This window comes from Macrobrachium rosenbergii, chromosome 2, assembly GCF_040412425.1.
Source record: "Macrobrachium rosenbergii isolate ZJJX-2024 chromosome 2, ASM4041242v1, whole genome shotgun sequence".
NCBI lineage: Eukaryota > Metazoa > Arthropoda > Malacostraca > Decapoda > Palaemonidae > Macrobrachium > Macrobrachium rosenbergii.
The window spans coordinates 1,618,874-1,636,224 of NC_089742.1; the positions used below are offsets into that span (position 1 = coordinate 1,618,874).

At 40.3% G+C, this 17,351-nt stretch overlaps 1 protein-coding gene across 1 annotated transcript; it reads left to right on the forward strand.

Moving 5' to 3' along the window:
* Nucleotides 1-12,024: 12,024 nt before the first annotated feature.
* LOC136849375 (uncharacterized) lies at nucleotides 12,025-12,471 on the forward strand. The gene has a single exon (XM_067122731.1). It carries the CDS (start codon nucleotides 12,025-12,027, stop codon nucleotides 12,469-12,471), a length of 447 nt encoding a protein of 148 aa, XP_066978832.1.
* Nucleotides 12,472-17,351: the final 4,880 nt, after the last annotated feature.

Sequence of the window (17,351 nt, forward strand, 5' to 3'; positions counted from 1 at the left end):
CTGGAGCCAGAAATCAACCAAAATAATGCTCTAAGGTAAGTTTTTTCCACGAGTGCCAAAAAAAAAACACTTGTTGATCTTTACGGTCGTTTTTCTCAGTTTTCACTTTTTTGCACTTCAAACGCGAACTACATTTTTATTTTTAGGCCAATTTTAAAGTTAAATATACCATTGGAAAGAGGAAAGAAAGACGGATATTTGTTTGGGGCTAGAGTTTTCTTAGGTGTGAGAACCGGTGATAATCAATTATACAAATTAGGGAAAATCCCCCCTCCCCCATCCAAAAAAAAAAGGAAAAGTAGAAAAACTCTTCCTATTATTTTTTTCATGCTGTGATATACTTTCTGTGTATGAAGCCGTATTGCAATAGCTCTAAAAATGAAGGAGGTGAATCATTTTTTATTTTGTTATTTATTTTTTATTTTTTTTATAAAATCCAAAATAATTATCCGATCACTCTCAAATTTTTCCTGGAACATCACATATATATATGTATAACATATAAAAATTCCATAAAGAATCAGACATTATTTCTATGTAAGCGTGCCTCCCCATAACCCGTCGATTTCATCCGCTTTCCAATGTCCTCCTGACAAGTTCAAAATGTTGGTTTAATTGATGATAGCAGATTCCAGCATCTTTCTTTTGTACGGACAGCTACTTTTGAAAACCAGCTCTGCCCCACTCCAATTTATGGACTGGCCTCTATCCCTGATATGTAGAAAAATCCCTGAACTCTCCAAAGCATACCGTACCGACCTTTTGTGCTCTGTTAATCTTTGCGAGAGGGACCTGCCCGTCTCTCCTACGTAAATCTCATTACAATTGCTGCACGGAATCTTGTAAACTCTGGCCTCTTCCCCTTTTTTATTTAATTATACGTTAACGAGCGAGCTCCCGATGGATTTGGGATAATGGAAGATAAAAGGATTGTTAGACCTGAGTTGTTCTGTGGCTTTTTGGATGTTTTCATCGTACAGAAGCTTTATTTTGTTGTTAAAATCTATTTGTCTGTTGTGAGTGGGACCTTTGTGGTCCCACTCACAGCAGACAAATAGATGCTTTAACAAGCTTTCTAGAAGACAACTCAGGTCTGGCAATGCTTTATTCCATTATCCCCCAAATCACTCATTACATTATCTTAAATAAAGAAAAAATAAGGTTTAGTTATAACCAACTAATATATTTACATGGAAGGCGACAACAGATCCCCTCTCTAAGTAATGAGCACAAGCGTCGGTACGACTTCGGAAAGTTCGGGGTTTATCGGGGATGAAAACAGTCCGCTAAATTGAGCCAGAACAGAGCTGAACTTCAAAGTAGCTGATAAGATGCTGAATATCAATCAAACCAACAATATGAAAACTTGTCCGGGAGGTTGTGAAAGCGGATGAAATCGACGGAGTTAATATCTAAACCTCTTCTCAAACAGGTGCTCAGGAAACACGACCACCAGACGAATCGCAAAAGCAGGAGTTAATGAGGCCAAAAACCAACAGGAATTGTTTATTTCCCTCCTTCTTGGGAACGGTCACCTGCATACCATCGGAGACTTAATGCCACACCTACATATGCTTTGTACACATTTCATCTGTCCATATTTTGCCAGTGAACAGGAGCACAGAAGGAAGTGCTCGAAATATATGGTTGCAACGTTCAAATAGTGTTTTATGGGCCTTCTTATATTCATATTACACTGTGGTATTACAGTAAAAGACATTCATATATATATATATATATATATATATATATATATATATATATATATATATATATATATATATATATATATATATATATATATATATATATATATATATATATATATATATATAAATATATATATATATATATATATATATATATATATATATATATATATATATATATATATATATATATATATATATATATATATATATATATATATATATATATATATATATATATATATATATATATATATGTATATGTATATGTATGTATATATAATAACATATATACTCTTTCTCTTCTATATATATATAGCATATATATATATATATATATATATATATATATATATATATACTCTTCTATATATATATATATATACATATATATATATATATATATATATATATATATATATATATATATATATATAATATATATATATATATATATATATATATATATGTAAATATATATATATATATATATATATATATATATATATATATATATATATATATATATATATATATATATATATATATATATATATATACTCACATATATATACATACATATACATATACATATATATATACATATATATATATATATATATATATATATATATATATATATATATATATATATATATATATATATATATATAAATATACAAATGTAAAATGCAAACAGTATCTTAAAGCTTTGTATCTTACCGTGCTGTCGAGCCGTCAGTATTTCAGTAAGTATTAATAGAAAATCGTTAATAGGAATGGTTTTTTTTACTGTTCCTGTTTCAAACGAAAGAGCCAAAATAAAGACCAAGAAAAGGCATAGGTTAAAATGTCAACATTTCGACATGAAGATTTTCTATAAATTCTGAAGTTCTGCAAACTTTGGAATCTCTCTCTCTCTCTCTCTCTCTCTCTCTCTCTCTCTCTCTCTCTCTCTCTCTCTCTCTCTCTCTCACACACACACACACACAGTGTTTCTCATATCTGAAGCTGCAATATTCTATTTTTGAAAGTTACCCAGAACCTGCTATGTCGCCTTACTTTATATGAAACAAATAACCTTCAGAGTGATAAACATCAGCTAATAAAGAAACCTCTGTTATTAGAAATCCTTTTCGTTTTATTTCATACTGACATCGTTTTCTTTATAGAAAGTCGGTACAGAGATCATGTATATACGTTGTCTGCGACAACAGCTGTTTCAAACTCTTGACTCTTTATAAAGCCAATAGATTCATTTTCTTTCCATAACAAAAGAAACCGTACGAAAGCTTTTGCCCTGCTTTTTATTTACTGTACATAAACAAAGAAAAAGTTAAGTATATCTTAGTTTAACCAGACCACTGAGCTGATTAACAGCTCTCCTAGGGCTGGCCCGAAGGATTAGATTTATTTTTACGTGGCTAAGAACCAATTGGTTACCTAGCAACAGGGCCTACAACATTGTGGAATCGGGCCACATCATAGCGAGAAATGAATTTCTATCACCAGAAACAAATTCCTCTTGTTCTTCACTAATGCGGTCGGAGATTCGAACTCGCGACCAAGAGAGTGGCCAGCTGAGAGCAGGTTACTCATGACGAGGAACTACATAAACAAAGAAAACGAGCTGTAAGAAAGCTTTTGGCATCTCAGTCTTGCAAGACTGAAGAGATGCCTTGAAAGAACTTTGCTTTGGAAACCACTGAAAAGCTGCTAAGATGCAGAGAAGCTCAAAATGGGAATGGAATCTTGTTAACACTGCATTCCATCTTAGCCTTTTCATTTCATTCACGGCTTAATTGACGCTGTATAACTGAAGGCGCCTTTATCCAAGACTGAAGGTAGACTGAAGTCCTGTAAACTTCATATAAAATTATAAACAAAACAAGATGTTCCCCGTAGAGGATAGTGTCGTCAGCTTAAGGTTCTTCGCAGCGTCCCTTCGGCCCCTAGCTGCAACCCCTTTCATTCCTTTTACTGTACCTCCGTTCATAATCTCTTTCTTCCATCTTAGTTCACCCCCTCTCCTAACAATATTGTTTCATAGTGCAACTGCGAGGTTTCTTTCCTGTTACATCTTTCAAACCTTTTTACTGCTAATTTCAGTTTCAGCGCTGAATTACCTCATAGGTCCCAGTGCTTGGCCTTCGAGCTAAATTCTATATTCTGATCTCTATTCGAAAACAAGATGTTACTTTGTAAAAAGCATGTCAATTATTAGCCCTTCATTAACGTGCAGAAATATGACTAACTTTCTTCAAAGACTGAAACGCCATACGAAATTAGAAGAGCAGTTCAGTACATCACCATTCCAATGATTACCTGTCACCAGTGAAAGTATCAGGACAAAATCTGTGTAGGTGCATGAGGTAACATTCCACTTGTCTCGTTCTCCCTTGATAGTAATGAGAAAGCTATTTCTGGAATCTTCGTTTTATTCAGCCCAATTCCAGTAATGACTTCGGAGTCTTCGGTTTCCATTAAGCGGCAGAGGAAGTGACGATCAAGTTTTCTTTATAAGGGGTACCCAACCCCGCCTTCTCTCTCTCTCTCTCTCTCTCTCTCTCTCTCTCTCTCTCTCTCTCTCTCTCTCTCTCTCGTTGCCCTTATCCAATTATGTCAGCCTGAGGAAGTGGAAGAGATAATCGATAAGATGTTATATACTGGTCTTAAGCTGGCAAAACAGATCATTAGATGGAACGATAATATTAATTGGAAAAATATAATGCAATAATGATAATTAATTTTACTACCAATAATAAACTTTAAACCGTATTAGTATGAAACTTTGCACGACAGTGGGAAGTGTGTGTGGTGGGGGGCGGGGTGGCGGGCACCGGTTGCCCGTTAACCTATTGCTACCATCAATATAAATTTCATTTTCGAGTATCGTAAAAATCACTGGCCCCATGGTGGTGAATAGTGTTCTTGAGAAAGGTTTGCTTGCATAAAGAGATCTGAGGTGCATATGTTAAGCAGAGGAAAATGTGATAGAAATGACACATTTTTCAGGGAGCTTATGAGGGAAAACTGTCATTTGATATTAATAACGCTACCGTTACTATGGACGATGATAATGATGAAAATGGAAATAATATTGTGGATTGTATTATTATTATTGTGTGTGTGTGTGTGTGTGTGTGTGTGTGTGGTATTATTCTACTACCTTCGCAAAGAGGTTAGAATTATTTGGTTGGTCTTTTCACACATATCAGTTAGTTGCTGATTACTCAAATTTTGCTTTGATTTAAAGAAAATTATACCAAAGTTGATACTTGACTGACTGTCAACAATTGGCCTGGTTTTGAGGGAAATAGGAATACAAATGTTGGGGAAAAGTGGCCTTTTGAGGAGGCGAATTGATCAGCCGTGGCGGGAGTTTGTGGTCTCAGCTGAAGAAGGAATTTTGCTTCCCATTAGAACTGTGAGCTCATCTGGTTCACACTTATCTGCGGCTGTCGATTATTATTTACCTCTTACATTCATTCTTCGGTGTTGTCCAAAATGATTACCCTTTTGCTGTGTCACGATACCGAATCTGTTTTAAGGAACCAATCCCTCTCCGCCTTTTTTTTTTTTTTACATTTAATTCTGTACAGGACTGAAGCGTTCACGGGACATGAGCAGTTGGCAAGCCTCCCACCGTCATTCGCTGTAATTATGGACGCTCTTTCTTTCTCTGCATTTTTCTGTACTTGGGTCTATTGGGAAGAAGTCTTCCCTCTGCAAATTTTATCTGAAGTGGAAAACTAACCTGCCTTCATACAGAAGGGTTTGAAGAAGTTTTCCCTTCATTTTTACAAAACAAGTCTCCCCTTTAATCATACTCAATAAGTATTTTATGCGCAAGAAAAAATATTTATTTATCAAGAAAATATATATATATATATATATATATATATATATATATATATATATATATATATATATATATATATATATATATATATATATATATATATATATATATATATATATATATATATATATATATATATATATATATATATATATATATATATATATATATATATATATATATATATATGTATATATATATAAATATATATATGTATATATATATATATATATATATATATATATATATATATATATATGTAATTCTAATATATATAACAATATATATATATATATTTTAACTTCTCGAATTCTTCGTTCTTTTTGGATATGCTTGTAACTACGAAGCCGAAAATATCCAGACGGAAGAAATTGAAGAGCCTGTGAATAGCGGTCGCGAGAATCGAACCCGCGTTACCATATTCACAAAGGAGGTCAATGTGTGACCGCTATTCACAGGCTCTTCAATTTCTTCCGTCTGGATTTTCGGCTTCATAGTTACAAGCATATCAAAAAAAGAAAAATCGATGAGGTTAAGAAAGGCATTGTAACTATTAAATTACATATGTGACTGGTAAAAAAGTGACTAGTATATTCTACACACACACACACACACACACACACACACACACATATATATATATATATATATATATATATATATATATATATATATATATATATATATATATATATATATATATATATATATATATATATATATATATATATATATATATATATATATATATATATATATATATATTAATATATATATATATATTAATCAGGAATAATTTCACCTTTCATTTGACTGTTGGGCCAGAGAAAACAAGGTGGGCGAGGTAGACCAAGTGTATTTTGAACTGAGAAAAACAGTTAGTACCTGTTTGAACTCATGTAGGGGAAGCCCAACCTCAGCCGACCTGGGGTAAAAACAATGGCAAACCCCCCTCACCCCCATCAACCCCATCACACAACATGTAGGTGCAACCCGTCGGCTAGGGGATGGGAGGCGAATCCAGGCTGTGAGATAGATAGGAACTTAACCTCTAAGTACTTAATCATAAGAACCACTTTTCTCCACTCCTTTACTGGCTCTATGACTCTTTGCAGATCAACCTAGGCCTAGACTTCGAAGCAAACAAGCTAGAAGGCACACACTGGGTTTCCAGAGAAGGGAAGGACTCCGTGCAGAACCCGCACTCGAGACACACGTACAAACTATCCTTCCTTTACGCTGGTGAAAACTAACTTCTGTGACCGGCCAAGCCTCAAATATTCAACGCAAAACATCTACAGGCCTCAGATACGTCGACCGCAATTAATCAATAAGCCAGCTCCTTTTCTCTCCGTGAAATTCCTTGGTTTTTTATTTCTCCAAACTTCAGTTTTCTTCCTCCTAAAAAAGTAGCCCTTTTGTTATGTTACCCTACTTCGAGCTGCCCGTGAATTGCCCCATGACTTTCTTTGAAATCAGCCTAATACAATTCACTGATAAGTATTCAAATATTCCCTCCATAGTGTAAATTGAGGGCAAATTAATTTAAGTAACTCAAGCAATCAATTCCTCCCTAGTGCATAGATTCATTGTACTTTGTCTAGTAACAAGGGAGGTTCCATTTGCTGCCACTCCCATCCCCTGTGCTTGTACTAACTCCAGAATTCTCTTCCAGGAGCAGACATAGCTTGCCCAGTTTGCAAATCTATGCCAGGATACCTGTGACTGACTGCCATCCAAATTTCCCAAACATTCCTGGTCACAGCCTGATCGCAAGAATCCGTTGCCCACACAGAAATAATTTTGATTAACTAATGTCCATTATCCTGGATTTACCCCTTTCTGTTGTATTACTGCCTCTGAATTGATGCATTTTGGCATATCAGAGTTAACTGTTTTAATGGGAGTTGTTGCCTCTGTCCCTTCATATTCACATTGCGTGTCTTTAAATTACTGCATTTAAGATCTATCATATGTGATTTATGTGTGTGTAAAGTATTACATCTTTGGTCTCACATACCTGCCCCATTCTCTGTAAATAAACTTCTTTTCAATGTAAAAGAATTCTATTTCCAAATCGTCGACCTTCATTATTTACGTAAATCAAGGAAGATTCTAAGGTAAGTTCCAGTAGTTTTCCTTTTGTTTATTGTTGGGGACCCCCTTGGTATCAAAGGCATCTATAGCAATAAATTGTCCCAATTCCCATCCACACCAAGGACCCAGTTTATGATAGTGGCAACCTTGCCAGGATCCTATACAATAGCCAAATAGCATTGCTAAAGGCTAAAAAAATAGGAAGAGATGAACCAGGAATAAATCATTCATTTAAATCAAATAATTCCATTATTCACAAAAGGAGCAAAGAGAATTAAGGTAAAAAGGTATTATCATTAAGTCTTGTAACATTAAGGATGTAGGGTTAAAAAAGAAAAGTGATATTAATATTTCTTGAAAGGAAAACGCAACGAAATCTCTTTTCGTTAGAATTTATTCATAACACAGGCTAAAGCGCATACGTTCTTAAATTAGCGAAGCAGAGAGATAGACAAGAATGTTTTGTCTGCAAAATTTTCTAGTGTAGGAGCAAAATGTGGTGTTGCCATTTGAATGAACATAGGGATTAGAAAGTGCTTTGTTAGGAAACTATTTCATGTGTTAGCGAGAACAAGTAGCTAAGAGTTTATTCAGGAACAGTTACGGCCGAGAAAAGCATACGATTTCTCGGTCAGTGATAAGTTTTGGGACAACTAAATAGCTACAAGAAACCGTTTAGCGATCTCTGTCATCTGACGCTGGGCAAAGAGTTGCTGTTGTTCAGTCAGCGCATGTGCAAACCATTCCATTGTTGTAACAGTAAAAAACATTCCCAAGCATAGTTATTTAAAGACCCTCCCAGTGTACCAAAGTAAAGTAAAGACATTGCTGATGTTTAAAGTTAATTAGGTTGAGTTTGCATTCGAAACCTGCATTTATCGAAGAAACTAGAGTGTTTTTTTACTGTTCCCTCTAATTTCACTTCCCATTCTCTGTCACGTAACAAAGCACGCAAGCGAGAGATCAGCTGTTTTCACACAAACGACTCGCTCCCACACCTCCCGTTCACTGAACGAAATTTCGTCACTTTTCATCATAACGTAAACCGTAAAAGATGTGAATCTCTTTGAAAATTTTGCAACCCTTTACCCAACATATCACTTGTCATGACGAGGGCGAGACAGAAAAAAATATGTAAATACCAAAAAAAGTTCATCGTATAAGAAAAGTAACTTACGTAATTCCGCAAACCTAATTTATTGTCTTATAAGCATAAAATAAAGTGGCTTTAAAATTCATAACAAATACGCTCCATTACCCTGATACTCCTGCAAGAGAGAGAGAGAGAGAGAGAGAGATTCCTCTCTTTTCTTTTCCTTTTATCTTAACACAGGATTGACGCAAATTTATCTACGAGTTTGGAAAACAACCCACAAATCATTAAAGCTGAATACAAAGAATTTTCTTTAGTGTAACTCACTTTTGAACTTTTAAGAGCCAAACTGATTATTCATTTATCATACACACAGTGTGTGAAATTTATAAGTGATCGTGTTCAGCAAATAATCTTGCATACCTGCTTTCCTTTTTCATGTTTCATCCCAGATCAATTCTCGTACTCCATAGACCACAAGGACATCTATTTAATTACATGTTATTCAACTGTCGTACACGAGTTGGGTATATCTCATTGGGTATATCTCATTCTAGACTTGCTCATGCCGCAAGCCCCAAATTGCATATTGAATGCACTCTCCATGTACTCCCTTTCCTCATGTCAAGGAGAGGGCTTCCTTTTCCCAAGTTAGGAATCGATTTCTAGTTCTTAGAACTAGTGACCCACTCGTGTCACGCCACAGTTCTATTTCTCACAATGCCACTAACCTGTGGCACTGCCAAACCACCCTATCACTGAAGCACTTATCTTTCGTCTTTCCCTTTCCTTTCTCACTTACTTTCTGCTGGAGTCTCTCATTTCCTGCATACTCATTACTACCTTCTGCCTCAGGCAGAGTGTCATTCCCTTCAGTGCCATTTCATGCACTGACATTTTGCCTTGCTCCATGGAGTGCACAGGCACCACAGTGCCACCCAACCAAAATAATCACTCCTAAACCATTGCACCTGTACTTAAGAAACAAAGTGCCGTACAACCAGTGTTTCCACCCATAAGGACCTTAGCTCCTTCAGGAACACCCCATTAACAGTGCATCCGCCCATAAGGACCATAGAGCCTTCAGGATCACTCCCATTTTCTAAGTGTTTCTACCCATAAGGAATAATATACCTTCAGGATCACTTCATGACCTAGTGTATCTGCCCATAAGGACTTAGACTTCCTTCAGGAACGCTCCCCTAGTGTGACCTTCACATGGCACACTCAACCCTAGTGCCATCTCATTACAAGGTGCCACTCACTGAAATGCCAATAATTAAAAGGACACTTCCCCATCGTCACAAACCCTTTCCTCCAGGAACACCCAGTCAATCCACTTAGCCGCCCTTCACCATCAGCAACATGTCAACTGAAGAGCGCCAATATTTCAGGGATATAGGACGGGAGGACAGCCTCACCAGCCAGGCCCTTCACAAGTTTGTAAAGGAGTAGATTGCTGAAAAGAGAAATTATGAAGAAGCAAAAAGACAGTGAGAAGCTGAGCAGTGGAGAGAAGAAGAAGAAAGAGAAGTGCAGAGGAGATAGCAAGAAGCCGAGCAGAGGAGAGAAGAAGAAGAAAGAGAAGAGCAGAGGAGACAGAACAAGAGCAAAGAAAAAGAACGGAGATGACAGCAAGAAGCCAAGCAGAGGAGAGAAGAAGAAGAAAGAGAAGAGCGAAGGAGACAGCATGCAAGAGAAGAAGAAGAAAGGAGAAGGCAGCATGAGATAGCCCTCAAGGACAAGGAGCTCGAGTTGGAGAGAGCCAAGAAGGAGAGTGCAGAAGCTCTAGCAGCCCAACAAGCATCTAGCCCCACACCATCTGCACTACATACACCCCTATCAACAGTCAATAACCTCATCGGCAAATGGACTGAAGATGAGCCGGAACAATGTCTCAAAGAGATCAAATTCCTCTTCGAGACCTATGATGTCAACCCATCCGAGAGGGCCTTATTGCTCACCAAGTACCTGAACAGGAAGGGTAAGGCTGCCCACCGAGCGCTGGAAAGAGATCAACGAGGAGACATGGCTGCCGTCTGTGAGGCCATCGCCAAGGAGTATGAAATTACTCCTGAGAGGTGGAGACAACGATTCTGAGGTATGGCTAAGAACGTGGGCTGGTCCTGGACAGAATGGGCCTGTCACAAGACTCAGGCTGGGACTCACTGGTTCGAATCTATGCAGTGCAACACCTTTGAGGATTTGTTCAACCTGACCATGCTGGAGGACCTCTTCCAGTGTGTGCCTGGGCCTCTTGCTGTGTATCTTAGTGACAAACAGCCAGCCGCTCTCAAGGAAGCCTGCCGCTTAGCTGATGCCGGGAGACGTACAACCCATCCCACAGCACCTTGCAATGCTGAATAGTGCCACCCGGACACCTCTCAGGCTCAAATCTCCCACGGAACGGACCGCCTAACAAACCTCCGTGCACCATCTGCAATAAGTACGTCCATGCCGAAGGAGAGTACCACTTCAAGAGAGGGGCTACCCCAAAACTCCCTCTGGGGCCCAAGATGCCAAGCAATGCCCCTACAACTGCGCCCAGCCACCCACCCCCTGCAGGAATTGTGTTCGGCGCGGTCACTGGCACGAGGGCTACCCTGGCTGTCCGAAGCACCCCATTACGACTGTGGCCCAACGAGAGGACGACGAACTCACCCCTCTCTGCGAGGAGGCCTTCAGCCAAATAGAGGACCTGAAGGACCTCACTAGGGACAGCTATCTCCTTGAGGAGGGGGTACTGTACAAGGTCTCCCGGGGGCTGGACAAGCCAGCTCACCTCGTACAAAATGTGGTGGTGGTGCCCCGGAAGCTGCAGGATCATGTCCTCCAACTGGCCCATGACGGGCTGGGTGGTCACTTTGGGGTGAACCGCACCACCAAGGCCTTGGAAGGAAGGCTTTACTGGCCTGGGTGGCGTCGGTCAGTCAAATCCTACATAGCCTCATGCCCACCCTATCAGCTTGCGGGGAAGCCAAATGAAGTGGTCCCCAGGGCACCCCTCCAACATATCCCCTCTGTCGGTATCCCCTTTCAGGATGTATTCATTGACTACTACACCCCCGAGGGGCAGAAAAAGCAAAAATCCAGGAACTCCCATGTGCTGACGATCATAGACCGGTTCATCCGCTATCCGGAGGCAATACCAGTATGGAGCACCAGCTCCAAGAATGCAATCAAGGCTCTGATGCACTTCTTCTGTCGGTTCTGGTTCTGGTTCCCAGCCACCATCCATCCAAAGTGACGAGGGGAGAAGCTTCATGTCCAAAGAGTTCAGGGACAGTCTAGCCAGTCATGGCATTACCCATCATTACTCCACCCCCTACCATCCAGAGAGCCAGGGAATCATTGAGAGGTTCCACCAAACACTCCGGTCACCGCTCTCCATCTTGGCTGAGGAAAATGGCGCCAGTTGGGAGGAAAATCTTCCTTATGCTCTCAGATACAGCCCATTTGAGCTTTTATTTGCTCATTCCACACAGGCTCCACTGGAGGTCCTGTATGAGGCCTGGGCTGATCCGGAGAGGGCGGCATGGGTTGACAACCTCCCCTCCCTCCAGCAGAACCTACAGGCAGCATGGGCCATCGCCCAAGCCCATGAAGCGGCTACCCAACAGAGAGCTACGCTGCAGGCTGATACGGACGCCAGAACCAGCAGCTTTGAAGTGGGCAATCAGGTCCTCATACTCCACCTAGGGGCTTCCTAGCTGCTCGAGACCCAATTCATGGGCCCCCACAAGATTCTGGCCCAGAGGGGCCAACTCAACTATTTGGTGGACTGTGGGAAGAGATGGACGAAATGGCTTCATACTAACCTATTTAAACCCTTCTGGGAACAAGCCATTCCAGCTGAGGTGATGAGAGAACCTTCCCCCACCAGTGCAATGGTTGGTGTGGTGACCAAGGCCCCTTCTCTGGAGAAGAATTCAGAGATCCTAGCTCATCTTCACCACATCACCCCTGACTTGACGAGGCCCAGCGACAGGACACCCACAAGCTCCTCCTCCAGTATCCGCAGGTGACAAAGGATGCACATCCAAGGCAGAGCATATGATCCACCTGGTGGAATCAACGTGACCTATAGCCCAGGGATACTGTAAAGTCAACCCTCAGCGGGCTGAGAGGATACAGGCCTGGGTTCAACTCCAACTGGATCTGGGCTTGATTGAGCAGTCCCATAGTCCCTGGGCCTCCCCAGTATTGTTGGCCCCAAAGAGGGTGGGGGAGACTGGTTGTGCATTGACCTTAGAAAATTAAACACCGTCACCAAACCGGAACCCTACCCTCTTCCACGAATCAAGATCTGCCTGGATAGGATAGGTCAATCCCCTACCTGAGCAAAATTGATCTGGAGAAGGGGTATTGGCAAGTCCTCCTGTCCACCGAGTCTAGGCCCCTAATAGCGTTCTCGACAACCTCTGCACACTACTAGTGTAGGGTCCTGCCCATTGGCCTGAAACGCGCCGAGCTGTTTCCAGCGCCTCATGAATAAGGTGCTCGAGGGGCCAATTGAGTAATATATCTTGACGATATAGTGGTCTATGCCAACACCTGGGATGAGCACTGGTGCATCTTGGCCAAGGTCTTTGAGGTCCTGCACAGAGCGAACCTGGTAGTCAACCCGAAGAAGTGCCAGTTTGGAGTGGCAGAAATCACCTATCTAGGCCACGTTGTAGTCAGCGGCAGGTTGAAGCTGAACGATGCAAACATACATGCCATTCGGGAGATGCCCTACCCTACCACGAAGAAGGACGCCCAACGGATCCAGTATCTCCGGCGGTTCATCCCGAACCTATTGGAAGCAGCCACCCCCATCACCAAATCATTCAAAGGGAACCAGGAGTTCTGATGTACCCAAGAATGCAAGGAGGCCTGTGACTGTCTCAAGGAAATCCTTGTCAGTAAGCAGGTGCTACGAACCCCAGGCTATGACCACCCGTTGTACTTAGTGGTCGATGCCAGTGACATAGGGGTTGGCACTGTGCTCTCCCAAGAGCAGGATCAAGTAAACTACCCCATCGCCTACTATTCAAAGAAATTGAACGCGGAGCAGACAAGATACAACACCATCGAGAAGGAGCTCTTGGGATTGGTCCTGGCCATGAAACATTTCGAGGCCTACCATTGTGATCACAAGTTCCTCTTGACAGTCCTTACCGACCACAACCCCCTGGTCTTCCTGACCACATTCAGGAATCAGAATAGGCGCCTCATGCGGTGGTGCTTGGATCTCTAGGACCACAATGGGACAATCCGGCATATCAAGGGCACAGACAAGAAAATAGCTGATGTGCTCTCCAGGCAGTGAGCCTGAATAACCCCTGTACCATAGTAGCAAGCTAGCCACTAACCCCTTAGGCACTTGTAACGCTAACATCTTTCTAACTAACCTCCTTCAAACCCACTCCAGACTGAAACTGATACCTTACTTAATTGTATACTGTAATGAACCGCAGCTGTTTCAACAGGTTCTTTAAATACAAAAATATCGGGATTGGAATGACTGGCAGAAATTGAGGCAGACAGAGGAGGAAGGAGCTGAACAAAACAAAAAAAAGCGACCTTAAACTAATTTATTATAACAAAGTTATATACATTATATACAATGAGTCAGTTTCAAAAGTCAGTACATATATGAGCATAACGTGAATGACAGGAACAACATAATAGAAATGCCATAAACATTAAATAGGCTCAAAAATACAAAATCAACTCAATCAGTAAAAATTAAACAATTAGCAAGCATCATAAATAATAATAGCTTTTCCTGAGTCAGTTAATCATTTTTAAAATGGAATCAGCAAAACAACACCTCTTATATAAATGCAGTGTTAAATACTCATCATTCCTGCACAAGGCTCAAACCATAATCAAATTAAACAGGCTACAAACCCTCACACTAAAATTCTTTAACACAATAAACATGTTACATTCAATGAGCAACGTTACTCAAAAATCAAAACAAGTTACGTCATCAGACGAAATCAGTAAAGTCGTCGAAACACAGAGCGATGCCAAACAGATAGCCTTACTCAAACGGACTACCATAACAGCTACAAACTGCTTACAAGGAGGGTGCCAAACAGACAGCCATATTTAGTTGGACTGTCGACACAGATACAAGCGGCTTACAGGGACAGTGCCAGTCAGACAGCCGCACTCGGTCAGACAGTTGAAACAGCAATAAGCTGCGAATGGAGACGATGGCCCTCATAGGCACAAGGACAGGATCGTCCTCCAACATTCTCGTCGAAGTCACCGGCGATGACAGAAATACATACAAAGAATGAACTCCCTCGCCAACAGGTAAATCATGCCTGAAAAGCTGCTCCATAACTGACTCTCTACAAACAAGATACTAACTGCTCGATTCCTAGAAACTGACTGATGACGTCCGGCCCAACTCCTCAGTCGTCAACAATCCTGCCACCGTGGCAAGACAACAAGAGAACAACCAACACTCTGATTGTTTCAGGGGAACAACCACAAAGCCACTAAACCTTACAATACTGTGATTTACCCTTCAGGTTATTCATGTTTTAATGTGTTGCATGTTAATCATAAAGCGTTGTGCCAATCATAATTCGTTGCGGTCCATTCATCTGTGCCAACTTGTTCAGTGCCAGAGTCATAGGATAGTAGGTTAGGTTAGTTATTTACTATTTGCATTTGCCTAGGTGTAGAATTCTCCTGTCGTCGGAAACAGTTAGCAGAAGTGTACATACCCTTAGCTAGGTTAGGCCCATTATAGATGTGAAGTTAGCCAACTCAGAACCCCTCTTAGCAATTAGATAAGCCCCTTTAGCAACTGCAGTGCCAAAGCACAATTTATGTAGGGTCGCTAGCTGCCCAGTCGGGAGGAATTACTATTTAGCCAAGACCTTCAAACCCGAAAGGGTGTGAAGGCCTTTCCAAAGGGAGGAACTGTTAAAGATTTCCATTCCTCCCTTGTCAGGCAGCTAGGAATTAATTTATTCAGGGAATAATTTCACCTTTCATTTGACTGTTGAGCCTAGAAAACATGGCAGGCAATGTAGACCAAACATATTTTGAACTAAGAAAGGACAGTTAGCGCCTGATTGAACTCATGTAGGGGAAGCCCCAACTCAGCCGACCTGGGGTAGAGCAATAGCAAACCCCCCTCATCCCCATCACACGATATGTACTAGTGGCCCGTCCGCTAGGGGATGGGAGGTGAATCCAGGCTGTGAGATAGATAGGAACTTAAACTCTAAGTACTTAATCATAAGACCCACTTTTCCCCACTACTTTACTGGCTCTATGACTCTTTGCAGATCAACCTAGGCCTAGACTTCGAAGCAAACAAGCTGGAAGGCACACACTGGGTTTCCTGAGAAGGCAAGGACTCCTTGCAGACTCCGTGCAGAACCCGCACTCGAGACACATGTACAAACTGGTGAAAACTAACTACTGTGACCGGCCAAACCTCAAATGTTCAACGCAAAACATCTACAGGCCCCAGATACGTCGACCGCAATTAGTCAATAAGCCAGCTCATTTTCTGTCCGTGAAATTCCTTGGTTTTTTAATTTCTCCAAACCTCAATTTTCTTCCTCTTAAAAAAGCAGCACATTTGTTAAGTCACCCTACTTCGAGCAGCCCGTGAATCGTCCCATGACTTGCTTTGAAATCAACCTAATACAATTCAGTGATAAGCATTCAAATATTCTCTCCATAGTGTAAATTAAGGGCAAATTAATTTAAGTAACTCAAGTGATCTATTCCTCCCTAGTGTGTAGATTCATTGTGCTTTGTCTAGTAACAAGGGAGGTTTCATTTGCCGCCCCCCCCTCAAAACCCCCCGTGCTTGTACTAACTCCGGAATTCTCTTCCAGGAGCTGACATACCCTGCACAGTTCACAAATCTATGCCAGGATACCCATTACTGACTGCCATCCAAATTTTGCAACCATTCCTGGTCACAGCCTGATCACAAGAATCTGTTGCCCACACAGAAATCATCTTGATTAACTAATGTCCATTATCCTGGAATTTACCCCTTTCTGTTGCATTACTGCCTATTAATTGATGCATTTTCGCATATCAGAGTTAAATGTTTTATTGGGAGTTGTTGCCTCTGTGGTCCTTCATAATCACATTGTGTGTCTTTAAATTACTGCATTTAAGATCCATCATATGTGATTTATGTGTCCTTTGGTCTCACATACCTGCCCCATTCTCTGTAAATAAACCTCTTTTAAATGTAAAAGAATTCTAATTCCAAATCGGCGACCTTCATTATTTATGTAAATCAAGGAAGATTCTAAGGTAAATTCCAGTAGTTTTTCCTTTTTGTTCATAATCGGGGACCACCCTTGATACAGAAGGCAGTCTATAATAATAAATTGTCCCAAATCCCATCCACACCAAGGACTCAGTTTATGGCAATATACACACATATATATACACACACACACACACCACACACACACACACACACACACACACACACACACACACACACACACATATATATATATAAATATATATATATATATATATATATATATATATATATATATATATATATATATATATATATATATATATATATATATATATATAT